Below are 24,033 nucleotides of genomic sequence, written 5' to 3' on the forward strand. Positions count from 1 at the left end.
CTAAGTTCAATGCAATAGCTTCATTATTTACAAAGAATAAGAAGAGGGCTCAAAGGACAGTAAAACGTATGTTGGCCCTCACCCAAGAATGCCCCATTTACTTAAGGACTACTTCCTAAACACTGAAGAAGGAAGTCTCTTTCTACTGAGATGGTTAAGATTGAAGGCAAATGACCATCTAAGTCCCAGAAAATAAGATCTAGCATGCTGTAACCCAAGAATACATTTGGGGAATGTATCCATAAAAATGGCACCGAAGTCAGTATAATCAACATTAGTACACTGATTAAGAGCTTGTACTCCAAAATCAGAAAGATGTAGGTTATCTGAAATGTTACAATTGGCACTGTTAAATAATAAAAATATTATCTCTAAAAAAATAGTAGTAGCAAAGATTAAACACAATCATGTTTTTAAACTCTTGGCAGAAGTCATCCCTCAATATAATAGATATGATTTTCTAACAAAAATACCCATATACTCATTCCTTCCCCCATTTCTAGGTAGCTCCTCTAGGCTAAGTTGGTAAGACCATGACCATTTCAAGTGGTAGATATAATAAGGTTTTCTAGTATTTGTGGTCCACTTCCTGTCTTTTTGGCGAAGCCAAAATGATCTGGCCAGTAGTGGCTGGTCTCGGCCAGCACAGTAGAATGAGGGTGAACAGCAGCCCAGTGCTATAAAGCAGCTCCAATTTCAGAGGCCTGAGGCCACCTGTCTTCAGAAACAGTGACTCATAGAGGTTTCCCAGGAGCAGACTCACCATAACAGGTGCTGCCTTTCCAATATCCATCCTCCTTTCCCTCCTTAGAAGTAGAACCCTGGTTTGGCAGGGAGAGGAAATGTGCCTAGTTGACATAAAATTACTTTCCCTTGGTTCCTTTGAGAATAGGAACAGAAGACAGAAGACAGCAGTTAAGAGTGTAAACATTTGCAGCCAGATTTCTGGGTCAAAAATCCCAGCTTTTCCTCTTCCTGGCTATGTGGCGTACACAGTCACATGACTCACTCCGCTTGGACAACACACTTAACCTCTTTGAGCCTCAATTTCCTCCTTAGTAAAATGCAAACATCCTCACAGGTTTATATTGAGAATGAAAGGAATTATACATTTGCTCTGTACTGGCACACATAGGCTCTCAACAAATACTATTTTATTATCATCATTGTTATTGATAAATTGTGGCCATAGAAATTGATATGGGACTTCAAGAATGATTGGTAGAAAGGGGGCTGACTCCACTGAAAGTTCCCCTTTCCCTTTCCTGCCTCTTTTGCTTAGAATTCTGATAAGATGGCTAGAGTTTTAACCATGAAGTGACAACAAAGGTAGAAATACATGTTTAAGACAGTTGTGTTCATAGTGGCATTATTCACAAAAGCTAAAAGATAGACTCAAACTAAATGTCTATTGATGGATGAATGGATAAACAAAATGTGAGCTACGTGTACAGCAAGATAGTGTTCAGCCTTGAAAAGGGAATTCTGACACTTAACAACAACATGGAAGAACCTTGAGGACATGATGCTAAGTGAAATAAGCCAGTGACAAAAAGATAAATAATGTATGATTCCGCTTATATGAAGTATCTAGAAGAGTCAAATTCAGAGGAACAGAAAGCAGAATGGTGGTTGTTATGGGTCAGGGAGGGGAAATGGGTTTGGCATTTAAAGGATACAGTTTCGGTTGTGTGAGATGAAGAGGGTTCTGGGGGTGGACAGTAGTGATAGCTGCACAGCAATGTGAATGTGGTTAATGGCCCTGAACAGCACACTGGAAGACGGTTAAGGTGGTAAATATCATGACTATTTTACCACAGTTAAAAAAAAAAAAAAATGAAAAGCATAGTAAAGATGACTGAAGAGAGGCAGGGACTTTGCTGACCCTCTGAACCCACCATGTAAGCCTTGGACTGCCAATCTCCAGACTTGTTTTAGAGACAAATGAGCCCTATCTCGTTTAAACGACAGTTACTTGGGCCTGTGCTACAACCAAAACAATATTTTACAGATAAAATCATGGAGATAAGAAGGCAAGAAAGAGTATTTCATACATTTGGCTTTCCAAACAGAGAAAAGGAAAATATATTATTTGCAACATCTCTGTAAATGATCCCATCTTCACATCCATACTTCACTATTCAGCCCCCCAGGTCCCAGCAACTAATTTACTCCGAAAGACGTCACCCTCAAAGTCCATCCATGGTGGCCAGCAGCCTTTCAAGAGCAGAACTAATTGAGACAACTGAAAATAACCACCCAAATGAAGCCTCCTCTCTTCAGGCCAACACTACTACTCCCGCTGAAAGACTTTTAGTACGAAAATGAGAAGAAAACAACATTCCATGAGTCAGAAATGATTTGCATTTTCTCCTCATTGTTTCTGATGCTATTTGGGTATTCTACAGTTGGTGACTAGAGACGCCTTCATATACTCTCTTTTATTTTGGCTGTTAATAAGTGTTTTCTCTCTAAATTAGACAGCTGCCCATCAGCTGCATGTAGACACAACAGCAGAGGACACTTCTAAATGAAAAAGCATTTTCCCATTGTTGACCAGACTACCTGAAAATAGTAGGAGTATTCTGCTTTAGTGAATTACATAGTTGCCATTGCACGAGAAAAATATTGTTCAAAGAAATTTTGCCAGACTAAATAGATAGGGGTCTACTCTAAGAGTAAAATCATAAAATCTTTACAGTAAAGGTAATAAGACCCATATAGACAAAACTATATTTAAATATGGACCTTTCCAAAAAAGAGTTCCATAGGGAAAATGTTACATACATTTTTCTCTATTTGTTCATTAAAATTGATAAGGCAGATCTAAAATCTTAGGAATAATCTATTTAAAGATCGTAATGGTATCTATGACCAAACAATAGCTAACTAGCTTCATTTTCTACTTTTTAAAAGATAATACTTGGTTTATAATACTTTATTATTGAAAATATAAAAGAAATCAAAATTGTGTCACAGCAGGAAATACATCTAATTCTCTACTTTCATGGGAAATATATTTCTAGCAAGAAATCTAGTTGAAATGATTTTGAACGCAACAATGACTATAAAGTGTATAATACATAGAATGATTGATGATATTAAATACGCCTGTAAAAAATAATAAAAAGGTTTTAAAAATGATGCAGATAGGCAGAGCACAGCGAGGAACCCTTCAGAAAAGGCAACAAACTAAAAATAATGGGCACACGCTCAATATACCAATTTCAATAGTTGACATAAAGCATTAATAGTTTGAATGTATCCACAACTTTATATCCCCTTGGATAGAACATAGAAGATGAACAGTGTTGCCTTGAAACACAAGATATCTGTAAATTGCAGTTTATTCAAGGTTTTTTTTTAAGCTACAGGAATGGAGGCACTCATGAATCTCGAGAAAATTGGTTCTGAGAAACACGGTCTGAAAATGTATGCAAGTATATAGACTGAGGACTCCTACTTAAATGGTTAAATGGTTAAATGTCACAATCTTAAAAAAGGCTTTAAAGAAAAGTAATTTTAAAGCTGGCATTTTAAGGAAGCAAGCTATTTATCTGACCCAAGTACTTTTCTGGTTTTGTAAACATGAGAGAAAATTGGAAGTAAGGTATTATCATAATTTAGAGCAGCTGATGTCATCGGGATCACACCTACTCTGGTCATATGCTCAGCAGTGACATACCTGCCAACACATAGGGGAAAAGATAAAGCAGAGAGAAGGAATGAGAAATCCTCTCACCACTGAAGGAAGTGATCCCATAGTCAACAAAACCAATCATTAAATTTGCTTCTCTTCCAAGTTATATTTTGGTAACAATTTACTTAAAAAAATTAATCCCTCATATTCTAATTTATGTAATTCTTTGTGAAAATCTGCAGTTGGTATTCATGTGTCATTTAAAAGGTTATTACTAGAAAATGTAGACATCTGGCAGGTTTTTTGTGTGTAGAGAGTATTGGAAAAAAAAAGAGCTTGCTTCTTAAAACAGGAAATAATATATGATATCCTTAACTTAGAACAAGAATTATGTCAAGAGATTCTGTCTGTACCGGCATCACACAGAAACACTAAAGTATACGATGTAAAATAGGTGACCATTCAAAATTGGTCCAGCGACATCTACTGATGCTAGTAATTCCTTTGCAGCCAAGGCCACAAGTCCTAGTGACTCCTCAGCAGAAACACTGTTGATCACATCCTTCTAATTAATAAAAGACACTCTTGTCTTGGCTTTAATGAGCATAATCTTCTGGTTTTCCTTCTATCTGCAGCAGATAGATGCACCAAAAGCTTCCTATGTCACCAAAAGCTTCCACCACCCCACTCCCCGCCCTAAGCTGCCCCCAATATTTGAAGGGTCCTCAGAGCTCTGGCTTTCCCTGCTCCTCCTTCCCTGTACCCACACATCTCAGACAGCCCTTCCATGAATACTACCATGGTTTCAAATGTCACCTTTTTTGTCTTGGACTTCAAATCTCTACAGCCCCTCTCCCTCAGCTGCTCACCAGCGACCCGTACTGGGTGTGTCACAGACAAGTGCAAGTCAGAGTCCCTGTGTCCCATTTTCTCCAAATACCATGTTCCTCCAGGGTTTTCTAGTCAGTGTAGCACTATCAATCCAGTTCATCAGGCCAAAACTGTAGGAATTATTTCTTAATGTTTTTTCTCTTTCATTTTTTACATCACCAGGACCTATAGATTCCTCCTGAGAAACACATATCATATCTCTGTCCCCAAGGCCACCACCATGGCTGGTTGTCATTTTTCTAACAGCTGCCCAGTGGAGTTCCTGGCACACCCTCTGGGCCCGCTCTTTAGTCCACACACTGCTGTTGAAGCCATCTTTTAATTTTCCAAAAAATGTAAATTTATCAAGCCATTCTCTTCAATGGCTTCTCTTTGTTCTTAACATCAGGTACAAACTATACCATGAGTCCATTATGAGCGGCCACCTGCCTCCCTAACAGCTCCTCCCCCCCATCTTCTCCCCACCCAACCTCAGCCCAGCCTTGCAAACCTACAGCATTTCTGCCACCTAAATAGTATTTTTCAACTGGGCATTGCAACCCATTGAGAACGTAAAATTGATTTGGTAGGACTCACCTGGCATTTTCAAAAAAAGTGAATTACAGAATAATAATAGTAACATCAAGAGCAGCTAACATTTACATAGTGCTTTCTTTCTTTGTATGAGGAGGAGTTCTAAGGTGCTTTGTACATATCAGTAATTCACTTTAGCTTCAAAACAATGGTGTGAGGCAGGTACCACTCTTATCCATACTTTACAACTGATAAAAGTAAAGCACAAAGAGGTTAGTTAACTTGCTCCAAACACAAGGCTGGTGAGTGTACAGCTGGGATTTGGACCCAGGTGATCTAACTTCAGAGTCCAGGCTCTTAACCACCACCCGCTGTTGCCTGCCAGCAAGGCGCATCACAGCACACTACACAGAGGAAGGGCAAGTATTAACTCGGTGAAGGGTTTGTCTCAGTTGCTTGTGTGTGTGCGTCCTCTGGGTTGCAAGGTAAAATAGGTTTCTTACTGAGGATCATGTCAAGATCCCGAGTCCCACTGATACAAAATGCTCCTTTCCCCCAAAACCCCCTTGAAAAAGAGAACTCAAAACACCTTTTGGATTTCGTTATAATGCCATCTTCTGGAGGGAGATATTCTGACTCCTAGTCTGGGCTGGGCACACTTGCCCAAAGTCCCCCCTCCACAAGGGCCACCGTGGTGCTGCCTCATCTTCTCAGTTACACCCAAATCCCTGGCACCCAGGATGGTGCCCAGCATACAGCAGGCCTCCAGGGAACACTTGTCAAATGTATACATGAATGGCTTTACTTCAAAATTACTAAGAAATCACGTATACTCCATAACCAGCCTTGAAAAAACTCCACTTGCTCACCACTAGAAACGATTTTGCCAGGTGAGCAGTGAAACCCTCAGAAGTTACCTCACTCCCTTGGTTATTCTTTGCGTAAGGCATGTGGGTGCATGTTTTCCTGGGCTTGCCTCAGAGCACATACTACCACAGCTGGCAGGGTGAGAGAAGTGGGGACCGGATATGGTGGGAGAAGGAAGCGGTTCCCTGGAGCAGTGATCAGGGCCAGGAGCCCACACTTGGCCCACCTCAGGAAACCAGCCCTTCCTGTCAGGAGCACCCATGCAAGACATGCACAGCATCAGGCTACACTTCACAGGCTGCAGACATCCTTGGTTCCAGATCTGTGCCTCTCACCTGCCAATTTGCAGAGGAGCAGTGAAAGTTCATCTTTAATAGGATACTTATCATTAAGTGCTGAATATGATTCCCCATCAGGAGATTTACTGCTCATTTGCAAATACACTTACCTGAATGTTGGGATGCATCAAACCAAATTTATTTTCAGGCAATCACCTTTCCCCCAGTGTGGCTAGGACAACTCAGGCGTATAGTACACAACATTCTACGTCAATGATTATCAGTGCTTTGCCACTATGCTCTAAACATCTGGCTGTTGCTATGTTCTAGAAAGGTCACCAAAGGAAAATGTCCATCCTGTTAGAATACCTTTCTACAGTGGGTCCAAAGTTTACTTTCTTAAAACTTGCAGAATCGACCTAAGATTAAATTGATGCTATCATTTCCTAAAAAAAAAAAAAAAAATTTAACACTATACCCTAAAAAGAAATACAAGAAAGAAAAGAAAACTGAAATTCTAGTAAACCTGGGATGCTTTCCTAATGACTAAAGTAGTTATAAAAGCAGGGATTAGATAAAAGATTATTTTTCTACAAGCAGCAGTGGAAATGTGCCAAGGCCAGGTATGAGGATCAAGACAGACACAATGCAGGTGCCTGAGAGGCAGGCAGCCCCGAGCCTGACTTGTCTCCCAAGAGGAAGGGCCCTAAAGGCTGAGCCATGGTCTCTGGCACATCCAAGGATCTGGCAAGTTTGCTGATCCAGGTGGCACTGACGGGGCATGGGAGAAAGTGACAGAAAGTACAACACATCAGAAGATTCGCAGAGGAAATGAAGACTGTGAAAACATTCTGAGAAAAAGAATGGCCTCATGATTATTTTAACAAGGATAAAAGGAAACAAACAGCAGCAGTAGAGCAAGATCTGAGATACAAGAAGGTATACAGTAAGGGGAAAATGAGGGAAAAAACAGTAAAGGACTTAAAGCATTTATAGGACTATATGGCCATCTTGAAAGAAGAGAGCAGGGACAAAGCTAACCTTTTTTTTTTAACTCATCACTAACATTCAGGATACAATATAGACAGGTTTGCGGGTCAAGTGTGAGGGAAGAAATGTGGCAACTAGTAATTTTTAAATTAACAGTAAAATTCCTAAGCCCTTAAGAATTATTTTGGGAGAGAAAGGACCATAGACAGAGGATGCTAAGAAATCAAATAGGAACAAAAATTAAAAGTCATGCTTAAAGGATACTAACTTCCACATTTCCCAGTTAGCAACAGGAATCTCTATTTTTTCATAACTACCATAGCAATGCCACTTCACATGATTTACCTCATAGCAATCTTGGCTCTCATACAGGGCTTTAGGGCAGCAGAACACATTGGAAGAGACTAAGAAGGGTGAGGTGGTCCAGCAGAGTGGGTAGGAACATGGCCCTAGGGGTGGACCAATGTTCAAATTTAGTGTTGCTCTACCTTGGCCATCAGTACCTCCCTGAACCTTTGTGTTCAGTTTATCCATAAAATGGAACTAAAAAGAGCACCTACCCTACAGGGATATTAACGAAGATTAAATGGGTCATAGAAATAATGTTCTTAGCAGACTCTCCACCAATATCAACATTCTATGAATGCTAGCCAGAATACTGGTGAAAGTAAAACACATGAGGAATGCCTTTTCTCTTTAGGGAAGTCCTAATGACCAGCATGTTACCCAACAAAATCAGAAACATGTGCCAAGAGGAGATAAAGGGTAACTCTCTTAAGAGTTAGAAACAGAAGAGTAGAAACAGAGAAATCTTTATACAAAAAGTAGGGATATTACGCGGTTAGCGTCAGTTCAAAGTCCCTGTTCCTTTGGACAGAGAATTGTAAACTTGTTCTTTTATTTACTTTTTTTTTTAAGGACTGAAATTGTTATGTAAACCAGAGAGAGAGCGCATTTTCACACATTAGAGATGTAAGTTATAATATAAATATTCAAGGTGGTATTGAAGGAGAAACTAATGAGGTACAGTTGTCCCCACCCCCAAACTACACTTCAAGTAAGACTCAGGAACATCCCAGGCCCCTGGAGCAGCTGGGCCCTCAGTGCTCAGCTAAGGGTCCTCCCTCTAGGGCAGGTAGGGAAAAGAGAAAACTCCAGAGTGCCATCTATGGGTGGCGGCACCTGCAGGTGACAAGGCCTGTAAACCGATGTGGGCGTGGTCTTCAGAAGGGAGGGGGCCTTTCATCAGCTCATTCTCTGCAGCTGTTGCTTGGGAAGCTGGTGAAGAGGAAAGCGAGGGTTCTGACTTCCCTTAGGGACAGAATCTTACAGCATCTCCTGAGCTTGACATTTTAAGGTTTAGGAAGGCATTAATAGAGCAAGTTTAGCATTTGCTCCTTGCTTGCTTGCATCTGTGACCCCTCCACTATACAACCCAAAGCCTGAAGGTTGGGGACTCTTGGCATGAAGGATTTAATTTGGAAATCGTATCTTTTTTAAAGTCTGATGTAACAGATAATACTTAAATCATTGATAGCTACTAAGAGCAGGGAAAATGGTAACTTGAACAATAAACCAAAGGACATGATGTAGAGCGTGAAAAGTCCTGCTCTCTGGGGACTGTTTGCTCAGTTACAGGCAGGCTTCAGAAGTGACATCATCTTCCAAAGATGGGAGCAAACACCAGCACTGCCCTGGTGTGACCGCTTGTCAGAAATCGCAGAATTACTCCAGGTAGAAATTCCTCACATATACTGTCATCACTTACATTAGGAACTTTATTTATTAATTCATTCGGCAAACACATCTGAGTCTGGATTTCACCAGAAGCAGATCCTGAGACAAGGATTCGGGGCAGTGAGATAAGGGAATGGTAGGGAGTGGAGACATGACTGGGGGAGGGAGGAAAAGCAGCCCAAAAAGAGTGTTCTCAAGCCAGTTACAACTGTGGCCCAGGAAGCTCAAGCCTGAAGCAAACCCTGGGAGCAGGTTGGGAGGGGCTGCTTGGCCTTCCCACCTGGACCGTGCACAGGAATCTCTAAGGCTGTTGGGCTGCAGATTCTGATGGCAAGAGGTCTGGGCTGGGCCTAGGATTCTGCATTTCCAACAGGTTCCCAGGTCCTGCTGCGCTCCAGGTCTGAGGACCACACGGCCTGCACATTATAACCGTACAGGCCACAGGGACAGGAGTGCTTTCACAGTGGCTTCATGGGTCATTGGTTGATGGCTGCTCTGAGGCAGTGTTACTGCAAGGGCTTTTCTGGCGGTCCTGCACAAAGAAGAGCTTCCTTGCATGGCCTGAGAGGTCTCAGGCATAGAGGCAGAGCTGGGCTGGAGGTTGGAGGAAGTGCTGAGGGCATACGGGCGACCTGGCATCTGTTGCACTAACTGTGCACCAGGCTGTCTGCTTGGGACATAGAGAAAAAGGGTTCCCAATCCTTGATGGCTGTCAACCAATGATTAAACCAAGTGTGACACATCAGGTATTAGGTGGTCGTAAGTGCAAAGGAAAAAAGTAATGCCAAAAAGTGGGAAAGGAAGTGTCGTGGTGGGAGGGAGTGATGTTTGTAAGGTTGGCCCATCCCCCCGAAAGCTGACCTTCGTCAACCTGTGGGTATCTGAGAACAGATTGTTTTGGGTAGAGAGATGAGCAAGGACAAAGACTCGAGTGGACCTGGCAGTGGAGGGAAGAGAGACCAGTACAGCTGGAGGAATCTTAGCAAAGGCAAGAGGAGAAGGAAAGAGTTCAGAGAGGCTGAGGGTGGAAGGCAAGTCCTAGAGGGCCCAAAGGTGACTCTAAAGATTTTGACCTTTCCTCTGTATGACGTGGAAGGCTGCTGGGGGATGAGCAGAGGAAGGCAAGGATGTGACTTCTCTCTGCAGTATTGAGAATGTATCGTAAAGAAGCAAGGGGGAAGCAGGAAAAGTGTTGGGGGGTGGGGAATGCAGGAGGCAGAGGATGTGGGTACTGAAAAATACCGGGGTTTTATAGAAATTATAGGCCAAAAGGGCTTTTGTTTTTGTACATCAAAACTGGATGTGGAATGCAAGGAAAACCTAAGAGTCAAGGATTACTTGAAGGTTTTGGACCTAACCAAGTGAAAAAACACAGCTGCTATTATCTGAGAGGGGAAGACTGAGAGGAACAGTTCCAGACACTATTTGGACTGAGTTGGGATCATGTCAAGTGTCGACGGTCAAGTAAGCACATGAAGAAGATGTAAGACCTATAAATCTAGAGTTCAAAGAAGATGCCCAGACAGGAAATGTGAATCTGGGCGTCATCTGCCCATAGACTGTATTTAGAGTCCAGAGGCTCTGTTTCTTAAGCATATAAAAACTCTGTGTTAATGAAAAGAGAAAAAGAGAATAGAGATAAGACCTGAGTTTGGGGGCACTCCAATATCTGGAGGGCAGAGCATGGCACAGGACTGGCAGAGGGGATGGAACTAGAATGGGCAGAAAGGAAGGCAGAGAGCCCAGCAAGGGTGAGCTCAAAGAAGAGCAACAGTCAACGTGCCAAGTGCTGCGGGTGGACCAAGGTGAGGTGACGATGCACAGGGAAGGCTCACCAATGAGGAGGCCCTTGGTGACATACAAGAGAAAGGCTGTGGAGCCAAGGGGGATGAGGCTTCACCAAAGGGAGTTTAAGGCAGAACAGGAAAATGGAGACAACAAATACAAACTTATCAAAGGGTTTGTTATGATGCATCAGAGAGAAATGAGGTAGTAGTTGAAAGAGTAGGGAGGTTAAAGTGGACTTTCCTCTAAGATGGAGGAAATAACAGCAGAGTGTGGGACAAAGTGAATGATCCAGTAGGGAAGGGTAATCCTTGATGATGCCGGAGAGGGAGGGTGTTGCTAGAGCAATGTGCCAGAATGAGCAAGAGAGGATCGGAACGGCTCTACGGGTATTGGCCTTAGCTTAAAGCACATCCATTCTAAAAAGCAAAGAAGTAGAAAGGTTAACAGGACACATGGCTATTTGACTATGATATGAAATTTAATCCAACTTTAGTCTTTTGTTTCTGAATTGGCTATTATTAAACAGGTCACAGGAAAGCCATCTAACATTCAATTATGTAAGAGGTCACTTCCCCAGTGAATTCGTTAAAAGAGTATTTGAAAGAGTGAAATAATTATCTTTATATGATAATTTGTGGCTTGACAAAAATATATTTAGGAATACCAGGCACTTGGACCCATTATATTTAATGTGACAGATATAGAACCTCTAATGGTAAACAAATAAAAACATTCAGAAAGAATATTTCCAATATATGTTGCAGTAAATGTCATTAGCCTGGCCTGTCTTCCAGTACATTTTTCAATGCTGTGATAGTTTTTATTTACCCTGTGTTATTAGAGAGCGAATAGTCACTAGCCTTCAATTTTCACATCAATTGCAGAGAAAAAGATTCCATTTTCTACACCGTCTGGAATTGAAATTGACTTAGCATCTCAGAACTGTCAAAAATTTCTTTTACGAAAAGGTTTGCTTTACAGAGACTATAAAGTAGGTGTCATCCTTGACACTCCTGTTCTATATTCATGCCACAGGTCTGTGGAAAAGAAGCGTTAAAGAACATCAGAAAAGGTCTCAGAAAGGCCTCGCCGTCATGCTTGGTGCCTCCTCTGGCTTCCTCGCAGTCAACTGCAGTGCTGTCGATGTCAGAGGTTCTCTATTTAAAACTGCTAACAAGAAAGAGAAGAATTCTAGAAGAATATGAGATCAGCTACCCTAGAACTTGTCTCTGCTAACAGGTCCATCTGACACTTATTTTCCTGTTTCCTGTTTCTGGGAATCTCTGTTTCCATTCAAATGAGAAGCATACATTAAGTCCTTGGGATTTACAAATTCAAAACTTATTCCGAGGAATCCCCCCAGCATGTGTACTCATACAATGGGTCTGGTCTCTGTCCTGCTAACAAACAGGAAAACAAGTAAAATTATGCAAACTCTATCTTTTTGAGTTCTTTTTTTTTTTTTTCTTTCTATTACAAAGTCCTGTGCCTGCATTTCATAAAGATGGGCAGACTTTTCCGCAGGTGCATTTTAACTGCATTCCCTAAATCGCCAGCAGTTTATACAGAATGCCATTTAATTTTACCAATGTGAAACTCGTTGCATTAATCTGCAGGGCAATTAGGCCTGAGCCATAAAAATCTACGAGCCTCGATATTTCTGACATGAACGAATAAACACTGTTATGGGTGCCTCCTTTCTGTAGTACAGGTGAGGGCTTTTGCCTGGAGGGTCTCGGGGTGAGGCCGGACTGCAGCTGCTACCAAGTCTGAGCAGTTCTGTCCTCACAGGCACATACCCCAACTCTCAACACCCTTTATTAAATGGTTCTCTGTTTCTTCATCACATTTATTTTTAAGTAGGATACAATTCCAACATTCGCAGAGAATAAAGTTAACTAGGTGGAGTCTTATCTGCAATTTTGAAGATGTGAAGAATGGAGAGATTGTCAGTTAAGGCTTCTTATAAGCAGAAAACTTCATTCTAAAGTATGGACAGTCTCAGATCAACCTGCAACGTTGACAGAGCTGTGATTACATCACTTGGTCAGGCAGACTCTTGCCAGAAACATTTTTATAAAGGAGTGTGTGCTCTCAACTCCCTGTGGTCTCAGCAAATCTCAGAATTACTATTTGCCAAAGTATCTCTACTTTTCCCCAGGAAGGACTTGCTGGTTCAGCCACCCCCAAGCACAGATAAGGGAAGCACAGATATTGTCCTAACCCCCATTGTTTGTTTAAACCCTGTAACCCACAAAGGGACTAAAAAGTACCTTGCAAACTGGCCAATTTGGTCATCAACTGATGGGTGACAATCCCAACCCACACACCTCACTACCCTCGGACTGCTAACCCACCACCTGCATGTGTCCTTAGCCACCGTGTTGTTTAAGAAATCAAACTAGTACGTTACATCATCTCGAAAGCAGATTCCAACATCTGATTGGTGTGTGCTGATGATTTCTGAATACGCCAGCAGCTAGACTATGGTTTTCCGCTATGAAAAGGGGCTAATACAAATGATAGGAAAAAACACTCTCTGCCTTTTCAAGCAGTAATTTAAACCCCCAAGCTCGAAATCAAGATGAAAAAGTTCCAAATTGATTAATATGGAAATTACTAAACCATCAAAACTGCTGATGTCGTAAACAAAATTCGTCAACAGCCACTAAAAATTCATTAAAAGTAAATTTATTGTTTGCTTTAAAAATCGACTGTGCAATATGTGCTTCTCAAAGACCTTTTTGAATCTGGTTTGTTGTTCATCTCTTCTCAGGCTTCAGTTTGGCAAGGCTAAATGAGAAACACGGTATAGACAACACAGTTAGTAAGTACAGGTAAGGGAAGCAACAACAATTCCTGTTTGTTATTCTCCCAAAGCCTAAAGAGTGTAATCCAAACTACAACATTAAGTTTTAAAATCTGATCATGTTCTTTGTGTTCGGAAAACTACCATATTCTAAAAGGGGAAAGAGAGCAGTGTATCTGATTTCAACCAAACAAGGTTTCAAACTAAATTACCGATTTCCTCTAACAGAACTGAATAAAACAATGCTGCAGGGACACAGGTAATCATTTTAAACGTAATTGGAGGATTCAATTTTAATGGTAATATTGCAACATTACTTTGGCTTTAGCCTTCCATAGTGATAGGTTCTTAGCTCTCACATATGGACAAAAGCACAAAATAAATCTAAGGGGTACAGAGTAAGGTCAAGTCTAAGAACCTTTAGTTTTAGCGTACACACAATTCCACGACACTCAAAAGATAACAAGTCTAATCTTTCAGGCAAAGCAATATCAAATCGTACTTGAGGGCTGGAGAAAAGGGCAACACATAGTTTTTCATACTTACTATCTGAGAATATTGTCCTAATATGGGGTTTTATTATCTTGTGGATTATTTCCATTTAAAGATGGAAACTAAGGCAAAAGCATGTTGCTGAACAATGCTGTGGCTTTCCTTTAAAAATGAACACATTTAAAATATTACATAATAGATCTCTCCCCTTCTAAAGGACAGAGTTGGTTCCTTCCCTCTTTAGTGACTATTTCATAGAATTGTAGAATTCTCAAAAATATCTTGGAATAAATATTCACTTTGAATAGCCAAGTATCTGAGAATCAAACATAAACAAAGAGTCAAAATGCTGGACCCTCCCTCTGCTCTGTACTTTGCACAATGATTACATTGACAAGTCATGTTTACCTATTTTAGTAAGCACATTCAGGTTTCTTAGATACAAAGCCATTTTAATTAAGGCAACAGGAGGTCCTTATGTGCAAAAGAAGATGTAGCATATATAAAGAGAATCATACAAACATAAAACACTTTACATTTGTTATGCAAATTCACATAGATTTGAATTTGCGATTTAAAACTTACATTAAGACAGCTTTTGCACTCCATATAGTCCATAATTTATAAACAGAAGATTGATTTATATGATTCATAATGTTCTTTACTAGAGCTGTTTATCAATAATTAAACCATCTTTGGGACCACCATTCAATGTGTGAAAACCATGACATCTGTTTATCCCGATAAAAGTACTTATTCAATGTGCATGGTTTCCTCTGGTGCCATTTTAAAAATAGGGTCCATATTTTTGGCCCTCATCAAATTTGACCTCAAATCACAATTTATAGGGATAGGCATAGAGTATGTGTGTTTGCAGGGACCATGGAGGGAGATGGTTGGGAGAAGAGCCCATGAGCCTGTTTTTGAAGGAAAACATATTATTACTTTTTCAAGCAACTAAAGAGAAAAAGGTTATATGCCTAGAAAGCTAGACTCCCAGTATCTAATGTCCCTGCCCCTTAGCTCTTTCTTTGTTATCTGAACCAAAAAAACAGAAACAAAATCATAACAATAAACACACAAATGCACACGCACATCTTTGCTTTGTACTTCAGGCCTACAGTGGGCAGCCGCACTTGAAAGTCCTTACAAACTCTTCTAAGAAATGTATATGCACATACACATTTTGCCTAAGCTATTTAAAAGCAATACTGCAAAGGAAATCACATGCTATTTCCTTAAGAGAACAAAAAGAAAGGAAGAGACTAATTTTAAATCCGGACTATATTCCCCTATGTTATTTTAAAAAAGAAAATTCTATGTAAGAATCAACCTGAGAATGTATTAGTCTCAAAAGGATTCAATAAGTATGGAAGGTAGTTACAAAATATTTTGAAAAATCTAACAATCCTTTACGAGTCTTCTCTAATTATTAGAACATAAAATAATGGTATGAAGGAAGGATTAAGAGCCAATTGCCAATCAGACAAAAAGCTTATTTTATGTTTAATATTCTCAGAGCATTTTGAAGGAGAAGTGTTTGGCAAGCTTCAGCCACTTCCCCAAGGATGGAAGCAATGGTTTGCAACCAAATGGAAGACAGCCATGTTCGAGGAAACCAGACATGATACTGAGACTCTGCTTGAGATATATGTCCATTCTTCACTTGGTGGTGTGTTGATCTCCTAGGAGAAGTAACTCTGTTTTGTGGAACTCGTACATTTCCATGGTATGGCTGATTTTAAACTGGCAACATAATGTCGTAAAGGTGGAGCTGGGGAAAGCTGTTTATGCACCAGCATAAAGTGTTAGCACCATGACAGTGCAAAAGGGGTAGATAACCTTGAAAGCAGAGATCATGATAAAATGTGATAACATAATTAGGAAGTGGTGAATTCTGAGTATTGCTTTTGATTTTTATGAAACTTACTTAATTTTTATAATGGCTATGTTTGGCAAAATTTCTAAACATTGAGCCACTGGTTCTCACAAGCCAACATGGATGGATTCTAGCCAACCATTGATTCTACGTTCCCAGAAAGGTATGAATATAGTGATTTTCTTTAATAGCTACTCTTAAACACTGGGAGAATACAAGCTTATTTTTTAGTAAAACAAAAAACAAATTAAACAAACAAAAAAAACCTTTAGCTCCTGTACCTAACCAGAGAAGTTGGTTTTTGAAATATGCAGGCCTTTGAAATTACAAATGGGTCAACTTCTTAATCACAAAGCTGGCTCTCACTACAGGTTGCAGGTATAATGTACAGAATTTGATCTAGAGAAAACATCATATAGTATTTTACAGAACTTTTAGCAAAAAGGTGGTTGTTGGGTTACTAGTCAAGATCTCTTTGAAACATACATGTCCCCAGGCCCTCACACTCTCCACTCCTCTGGCCACAAAAGGAAAACATCTACCAAATGGCCTCTCTTATTCTGGAGTTGTAAGTTACGGAAAAAAATAATTTGTAATGAAATAATTTATAACATATTTTATAAAAACAAACAAGAAATTTTCTTATTTTTTATTCCACAAGAAGAACAGATCACTAGGTCTACCTGAGAACTGTTGGCTGATGAAGGAAAACTAACAAGCCATTGGCTTTCAGTGAGACTTCAGGAGGGCACTTGGATGAGACTGAACTTCTTGTTGAATGTGTAAGTCTCGGGGAGATACCCTCCCCTTTTGTATTCTCTCATTTAAAGAAGACAGTAACATATATTCCTTAAATTTTAAAGGATGGGCAATGGCCTTCTGTCTGTGCATTAGGTAGGGGCCAGCTTCGGAGCCGTCAGTTTGCATATACGAAAGGAAACACTCCCTGGCTAACATAGAAACTGAAATAAAGTGGTAGTTAGAGCAATTTCATTCTGTAAGTATTCTTGGACATGGAATATAATGAAGAAAGATGATCTGACTGAAAACACATTCAGGAGTAGTATATAAACAAGAAAAACTCTAATGTAAAACTATGAGAACCCCAGTGTCCTGAAGCATCTGAGATGGAAATCTCATTGTATTTAGATTAAAGCTAATGTGGCTAACAGCCCAGGCTTTGTGTTACCTTCCTCTATAGTTACTTCTTTCAGGCACTCGATTTAATCAGACGTGTACAGAGCACATCTGTTGTGTGGTGTGGCCTGCAGGCTGTGCCCTGAGTCCTCAACTTTGCAGGCTTGACATATCTTTAACTCCTTGAGTTATTGAGGTCAACCTCAGGATCATAAATCAAGAAATTCCATGAAAATAAAAATTCTTGTTCCCATTTTGCAATTAAAAAAAAGTTAAAAGGAAGGGATTCCTAATACAGGGTAACTGCTTTTTGAAGAGTCAAGTGGCTCTGCTGTATGTTTTCAATTTCAAACCATCATCTTGATATGTTTAGGGGCTTAATTTATGGAACAATCAAGCAATCTTTATATTTAACATTAAATGCCTGAATATTATAAATCACCTTAGATGAACATTTATGGGAGAGTTTCAGTACAACTTCTGAACAACTTGTCACTTTTACTGTGTAACAATGATTTGTAAAAAAACGATATGCTAAGTAATCCCAGAGTATAATTTAGGGACACAAAAACAACTGTCAGGAAACAGCCAGAGACTACATTTAATGAAATCTTTACAGACTGAAGTAATAAGTATTAAATTAATCAACACAGCTTAATTGAAGCTCTATTTGCAACATTTTTTATTAGACTTGTTATTAATGAACCTTTAAATGCTACCACTAACTTGAGTTCTATGTTAAATTTAAATAATGAACCATTGTTCACACACACAAAAGAACAAACACTGCTTTAATAGCCCTTTGTCTCCATGGGGCTTTTACTCTTCTGCATAGCTAAAATGAAGACTTGTCCTTTCTTCCTTTCAACAGTTATTTACATGGTTGGCAAGATCTCATCTTTAAGGCTGCTAAAACGGTCTGAAATAACTAAAGCAAAATTCTGTACAAATTACAAGTATAATAGCGAAGACTGAAAATGAGAAAAGATTTGTGGTGGACCTCGGAGGTAATGTTTTCAAGTCTGTGCTTCTCAAATTTAGTATTAACCTCACACTCAAGTATGTTTAGCGACCATCTGTTTTGGGTTGTTGAAGACTTACCTGAACATGTCTCCCAAGCCCTTCAACATGCCCTTCTTGGCTTTCATTTTGTCTTTATCCTTGTCTCTATCTTTCTTCTTCTCTTTTCCAGCTTTATCTTTTCTCCTATCCATCTTATCGCCTTTCTCTTGGTTTCCATTCATGTGTCTCTCCAAAGAATGTGAAGGCTGATCACTGGCAGTGGATACAGACTCTCTCCCTGATCTTGAACTTTCTTCTGTGTCTTCTTCCACTTGGAAGAGAAACAAACAAACACACAAACAAGGATAAGGAATACAGTGAACCAAAAGAACAAAGAGAAGGAAGCTAAAATACATGCGAAGATATTGCTTTCCCACATTTTCTACTGCTGTACAGCCTGCTATCAACATGGACTGCAATGCTATTTACTTTTTTTTTTCACTTTTTATTTATTGAAATAATCTCTACACCCAACTCACAGGCTCGAACTCACTACCCCCAAGATCAAGTGTCACATGCTCTTCCAGCTGAGCCAGCCAGGTGCCCTTATGCTATTGACTTGTGAGGAGAATGAGAACAGAACATGTGATGTGGATGATTACCATGCACAGGGTATTCCTATGTGAAGATCATGTGCCAACAGAAAGAGAGAAGCCGCTTCTGGCCAGATGCTGATTCACTTGGGGTAACCTCCTCCTTGATATGCAGCATGCAAGCTGGAGGGATTAGTAGGCCCTTGTCACACAGCATAGACCCCCTCTGGGTCCTGTGGACTGGATTTGCAAAATGCAAAGAAAACAAGCAGTTCCTCAAGTGCTTCCTTTCCTCATGGGGACAGATAAGGTAGATCTAATCTGGCCCCTCATTAATTTGTGAAACTGTGCCATTCACTAGTAAGCACACCAATTTCAGCACAAAGACTTCTTTCTTCAGGCTCCCAAATATGTCCGTTTGTGATTTCTGAACAGAGAAGACTGATCTTTACAGTTTCTGGAGCTTCTCCTTATATTGTCATCAAATAAGGTCAACATCATAAGCAAATGAAATTATATCTTCTAATCCTAAATAACTCTTCATGTCCATCTACAAAGGTGGGTAAAGTCAGGAAAATGTGTAAATCAATAACCTCACACTCCCCTGAAGTTGGCAGATACAAAATTTACTTAGTGATAATAATATTCCATTCTTTGAACCAGCACTTAATAAGCGTATGGGCCAAGGGAACTTCAATACCCCAAACTTTTTTTTTTTAATTTATTTTAAGAAGGCTCCATGCCCAACATGGGGCTTGAACTCATAACCCTGATATTGAGAGTCACATCCTGTACTGACTGAGCCAGCCAGGCATCCTGCTACCCTAAACCTTTTAATTTGAAAGAATGACAAGAAAACAAGAGTAAGTTTCCACCTAGCAAAAGAATTTTGAGAATTTCTCTATTAAAAAACAATGAATGTATATACTAACAGCCACTATCATAAATCTTTTCTGAGATTGGTTGCCTAAGATTTTCTTCCAAATATCATAAGAATGATTGGGGATTCAGATTGCCCCTTGACTTCTGAGGTCATTTTATTGTCGTACATCAACAAATAAAACGTGAATCAACGTTTTTGAGCTTCTTCTAACACAGAACCAAATAGAACAGTTAAGCCTCTTCTCAATATTTCACAAAGAACTGACCTCTAAGACAAGTAAATGTATCTTCAAGTGAAATTCACGAAGTCTAGCTTCTCCACCACAAAGGGACAATTCAGTTAGTAATAGACAATATGAAAGTATAATAAGAGCAGTTAAAACAAACTCAGTATTCTGCTATTAAACCATCACAAATCTGAGAAGTGACTATCAATAATGGCATGACCACTGCAAAGTAATGAAGTTTTTTTGTTTTTTTTTAAATGCCAGAGCTACTTAGGATAATACCAAAAAAAAAAAAAAAAAAGTGTCCAATTCCTTTTGTTAACACATTTAGTTAAAACATGAGCCAACAGGGGCGCCTGGGTAGCGCAGTCGGTTAAGCGTCCGACTTCAGCCAGGTCACGATCTCGCGGTCCGGGAGTTCGAGCCCCGCGTCAGGCTCTGGGCTGATGGCTCAGAGCCTGGAGCCTGTTTCCGATTCTGTGTCTCCCTCTCTCTCTGCCCCTCCCTCGTTCATGCTCTGTCTCTTTCTGTCCCAAAAATAAATAAACGTTGAAAAAAAAAAAAACAAAAAAAAAAAACATGAGCCAACAGGGGCACATGGGTGGTGCAGTGGGTTAAACGCTGACTTTGGCTCAGGTCATGATCTCGTAGTTGGTGAGTTCAAGCTCTGCGTCAGGCTCTGTGCTGACAGCTCTGAACCTGGAGCCTGCTTCAGATTCTGTGTCTCCTCTCTCTCCCTGCCCCTCCCCTGCTCGTGTTCTGTCTCTCTCTCAAAAATAAAAATAAACATAAAAAAATTAAAACAAAAACACAAAAAAACATGAGCCAACATATTTCTCATCCCAGCAGGTCATGCCTTAGTACAGCTAAAGAATAAAAGCATCACCATGTCTAAATCCGGAAGGTACTTTGGAGGTCATTTAGACCAACATCTTCCATTTCTTGCTGAGGAAACAGAAAGGTTTGGGACCAGCACAGTCCCACTCTGGGGCTCTTCCTAGTCTCATGTCCCATACAGTTGTACTTCAGCAAGACTTTCATGCATTTCTTTCATCAGCTCTGTTTGTGATTGCTCAATTCCATGCTTCATACAACACATGTCAAGGTCATCTATCACCCACTCACTACACAGTCTGTCCAGAAGATAATTCCAGCAGTCAGCATTGTATTTCAGAAACCTATTGTCAATCCTGCGTATTCATTTAATGCTGTGACTTGTGGCTCATGTTGATGAAATCAATCAAGAACCTAGATCAAACGTACACAAACTCTAGGACTGATTAGCAACCATGAAACTGATTTTAGAAAGGTCTGCCTCCTTCTGCACTGGGTTATCTGAATTGTGAACCATTCTCCTGCTCCAAAGGACATTGGTAGATTTTTTTTTTTATTTGCTTTTCTTCCTGTTGGTTAATTAATATATAAATGGGAATGGTACCGATTTGATAAAGGATGCCAATTACAACTTTCAGATGGGCATTGCTAGTTAATGCTTTACAGTATCTCAGTATGCTCTATTTACAGTATGCTTTCAGTAGCCTTACAAATAAATGCTGAGTTAAGGCTGTAATTGTTTTGGTCTACACAGAGCAGGGAAAGAATATCCTGGTCAATTAGCCCAATGACTTGCTGATTATATGCAGCCTTTCCAAATGTGACTCTCCCAAGAGAATATAAATATAACTTTAGCAGGCTTAAAGCATCTTATCACACACCCTTACACTTGGCTCTGTTGTACCTGATTGCCAACTGCTGTTTCAACCCTTTGGGAAACAGCTGTGGCCTTAACTTTGAGATAATCATCCAAACCATTATAAAACAATTCTCAGAAGTTCTCAGGAACTATAAAACCCAAGTTTATTGGTATACTCAACAAAGATAAATGGGTGCTAGTGAATTTTCTAAAATTCCTAACATCCAAAACTCCTTTTATGCATACTTGCATAACTCTTTGTACAAACTTTTATTATTGTACTTCCCATCTGACATGATTACAAGTCTGCCTCTCATTCTCTAACTTCTTCTAAAATGAGGACTGCCTGGCAGAGAGCAGCTGCTCATAAGAGGTGGTTCAGATGAAAGACTACCAGTAAACCTGACTCATGACTTTATCCCAACTGAAGTTTTCTCCAGTCTCTGGGTACCACTGTTCTTCGAGTTGCAGAACAATACCTATTTTCCTCCGATCAAGCCTGACAAAACTAGCCACACCCCAACTACGGCAATGTCGGGAAGGCCCACTAGACTTGGTTTTGCTCTAATCAGTTTGTACTATTTTTCATGTGATTACTGTTAGTGCTATACGGATTGTCTAATGGATTTTATAACCCTCTACAATATCTGAAACTATAAACAAAAAATGAGCTCAATAAATGTAAATGACTTAGTCTTCCACAGCAACCATTATCATAAATCATGAATGGAAGTATCAGTAGTGGTTCTGCTAGTTTTCTGCCTAATAGTTTTGGCAGAAGTACAAGGGCATATGTCGGCTCTTGGCTCGGTAATAGAATAAAGGCAGTGCCTTCACAACTGACTATATGCTGAAGTCATATTGGTTGCCAATTCTTTTCATAAGCACAATAATTTTCTGGTGTATGCAATACCACTTATTTTCTAAATTGGGTGAAACAGAGAAAATTAGTATTAAATTATTTATTAACTTCGGGTTTTGTAACCTCATTTTATAAAATCAAAAATCCTAATTCAGTTTCCTGCCCCAAGCAAGTGGACTGTTTTAAAATGATACTTGCACATTTGAGAATTCTTTATGCTTATTCTGAACATTCTAATTTAGATAATACATTATCACAGAAACTCTTCTGGGGGTGTACTGATTTAACTAATCCCTTTGAATGCCAACTAATTAAAAATATTTAGCAATATGTGGCTTCATATGTACAAACATAAGATGTTCTTTTAGAGTATCATAGTATATATGCTTCGAACTCTAAAATTATTTGATAGAAAAAAATAAGTATCTCTCACTTTGCCCTATACCTATGCAGAATTATGGTGATTATCCAAAGCTTAAATAAATTGGTTAGGCATCTTTAATTTTTTAAACTATGTATATTCAAGGTCACAGATATACTGATCAGGTTATTTTTTAAATTTTTGCAGCCAATGTTTGTACATTTAGTAATATTACCTTTATAATAAAGTACATAAAATATTTTTATTCCCTTAAACTTAAAGGAAACCACAAAAAAATTCATATAAATAATTTTTTAAGTAAGAAAAGTACTGATAATATATTAGGAGTAAGTGGCTTGATCTATTGTGTTCCTACACTAAATTACAATGCAAGAACTAATTATAAACTTATATTTAGATAATCTATTTTAAATGCTGTGTTTTACATTTTTTCTCTTGAATGTTGCTCATCTTTAAAGATTACTTGATTTCATTTTGCAGATAGCCTACACAAGGGAAGATGATTATCTTCTTCCAAACAAATAGAAATTTCTATTTTTGCCTAACATTTCTATTTTATCCTGTTCCATACACTGAAGTGTGCCACGTGATTATTTGTAAAGGTAGATACTGTTAGGTTTTTCCTTTAAGAAGGTATAATGTGAAGATGCTTATGTCTCTTTAATGCAGCATAGTCATTCTGCAATTAAAACACACCTAATTACCATGTTTTCAACAGATGCAAATGCAGCTCAATTAAAATTCTAGTCCATGTTACAAATTAAGCTACTTAATTCTGCAAGGTATCATGTTAGGACTGGGTCACCAAGAAGTTTGGAAAAGATTGGGCACTTATATGTTAATGATTATGGAGAAAATGACTTTAGGTTTCAACTGAAACTCAAAGTTCTGCAGCTCATGCCATAAATAAACACTTCTATCTAGTTATCACAAACATTTTACTGTCAAAAATTGACTCTAAATTACATGGTCATGAGAGTCTTTTCTCCCCCATTGAGAAGCAATGCTACTGTTGATACTGTAATGATCTCTGTGGGTTGCTTATCCACAATACATTCCCCCTTTCTCTTTCCTAATAGAACTCTGATCGTGTTCAGGAATGCAATCTAGTTCCAAGGGGTTAACTCAGTAATATACCAACCTATGGGTGCCTGCTGCTTGATTTAATGGACCAGTGTTACTAGTCCAAGAATGGCCCCATCAGCCATGTTTGGGGAGATGGCTCACTCCCCTCTGTTGGATATGGACAGGAAAGTAAAAGGTCTCTGGGCCTTGCAACTACCCTCTGGATAAGCTGAGTTGTGGATATTGCAGCCAAAAGGGCAGGAAGATGTTGGATCTTTGCTAATACCACTGGGCTATGAAATCAGT

The 24,033-nt window shown here is 39.4% G+C and overlaps 1 protein-coding gene across 29 annotated transcripts in view; it reads right to left on the bottom strand.

Annotated features, from left to right (window-relative positions):
• Positions 1 to 24,033, bottom strand: part of PARD3 (par-3 family cell polarity regulator) — a 674,940-nt gene that overhangs the window by 182,774 nt on the left and 468,133 nt on the right. For 25 of the 29 annotated variants that reach the window (XM_045466945.1, XM_045466943.1, XM_045466952.1 and 22 more), the window contains one exon: positions 18,123 to 18,354. In XM_045466945.1, coding sequence (XP_045322901.1) covers positions 18,123 to 18,354 — 232 coding nt within the window. Of the gene's footprint in view, positions 1 to 13,379; positions 13,498 to 18,122; positions 18,355 to 24,033 lie in introns of those variants that run through there. The other 4 variants (XM_045466950.1, XM_045466949.1, XM_045466948.1 and 1 more) reach the window with 1 other exon arrangement.

The sequence above is a fragment of the Leopardus geoffroyi genome, chromosome B4 (assembly GCF_018350155.1).
Source record: "Leopardus geoffroyi isolate Oge1 chromosome B4, O.geoffroyi_Oge1_pat1.0, whole genome shotgun sequence".
In the NCBI taxonomy this organism is placed as follows: Eukaryota; Metazoa; Chordata; class Mammalia; order Carnivora; family Felidae; genus Leopardus; species Leopardus geoffroyi.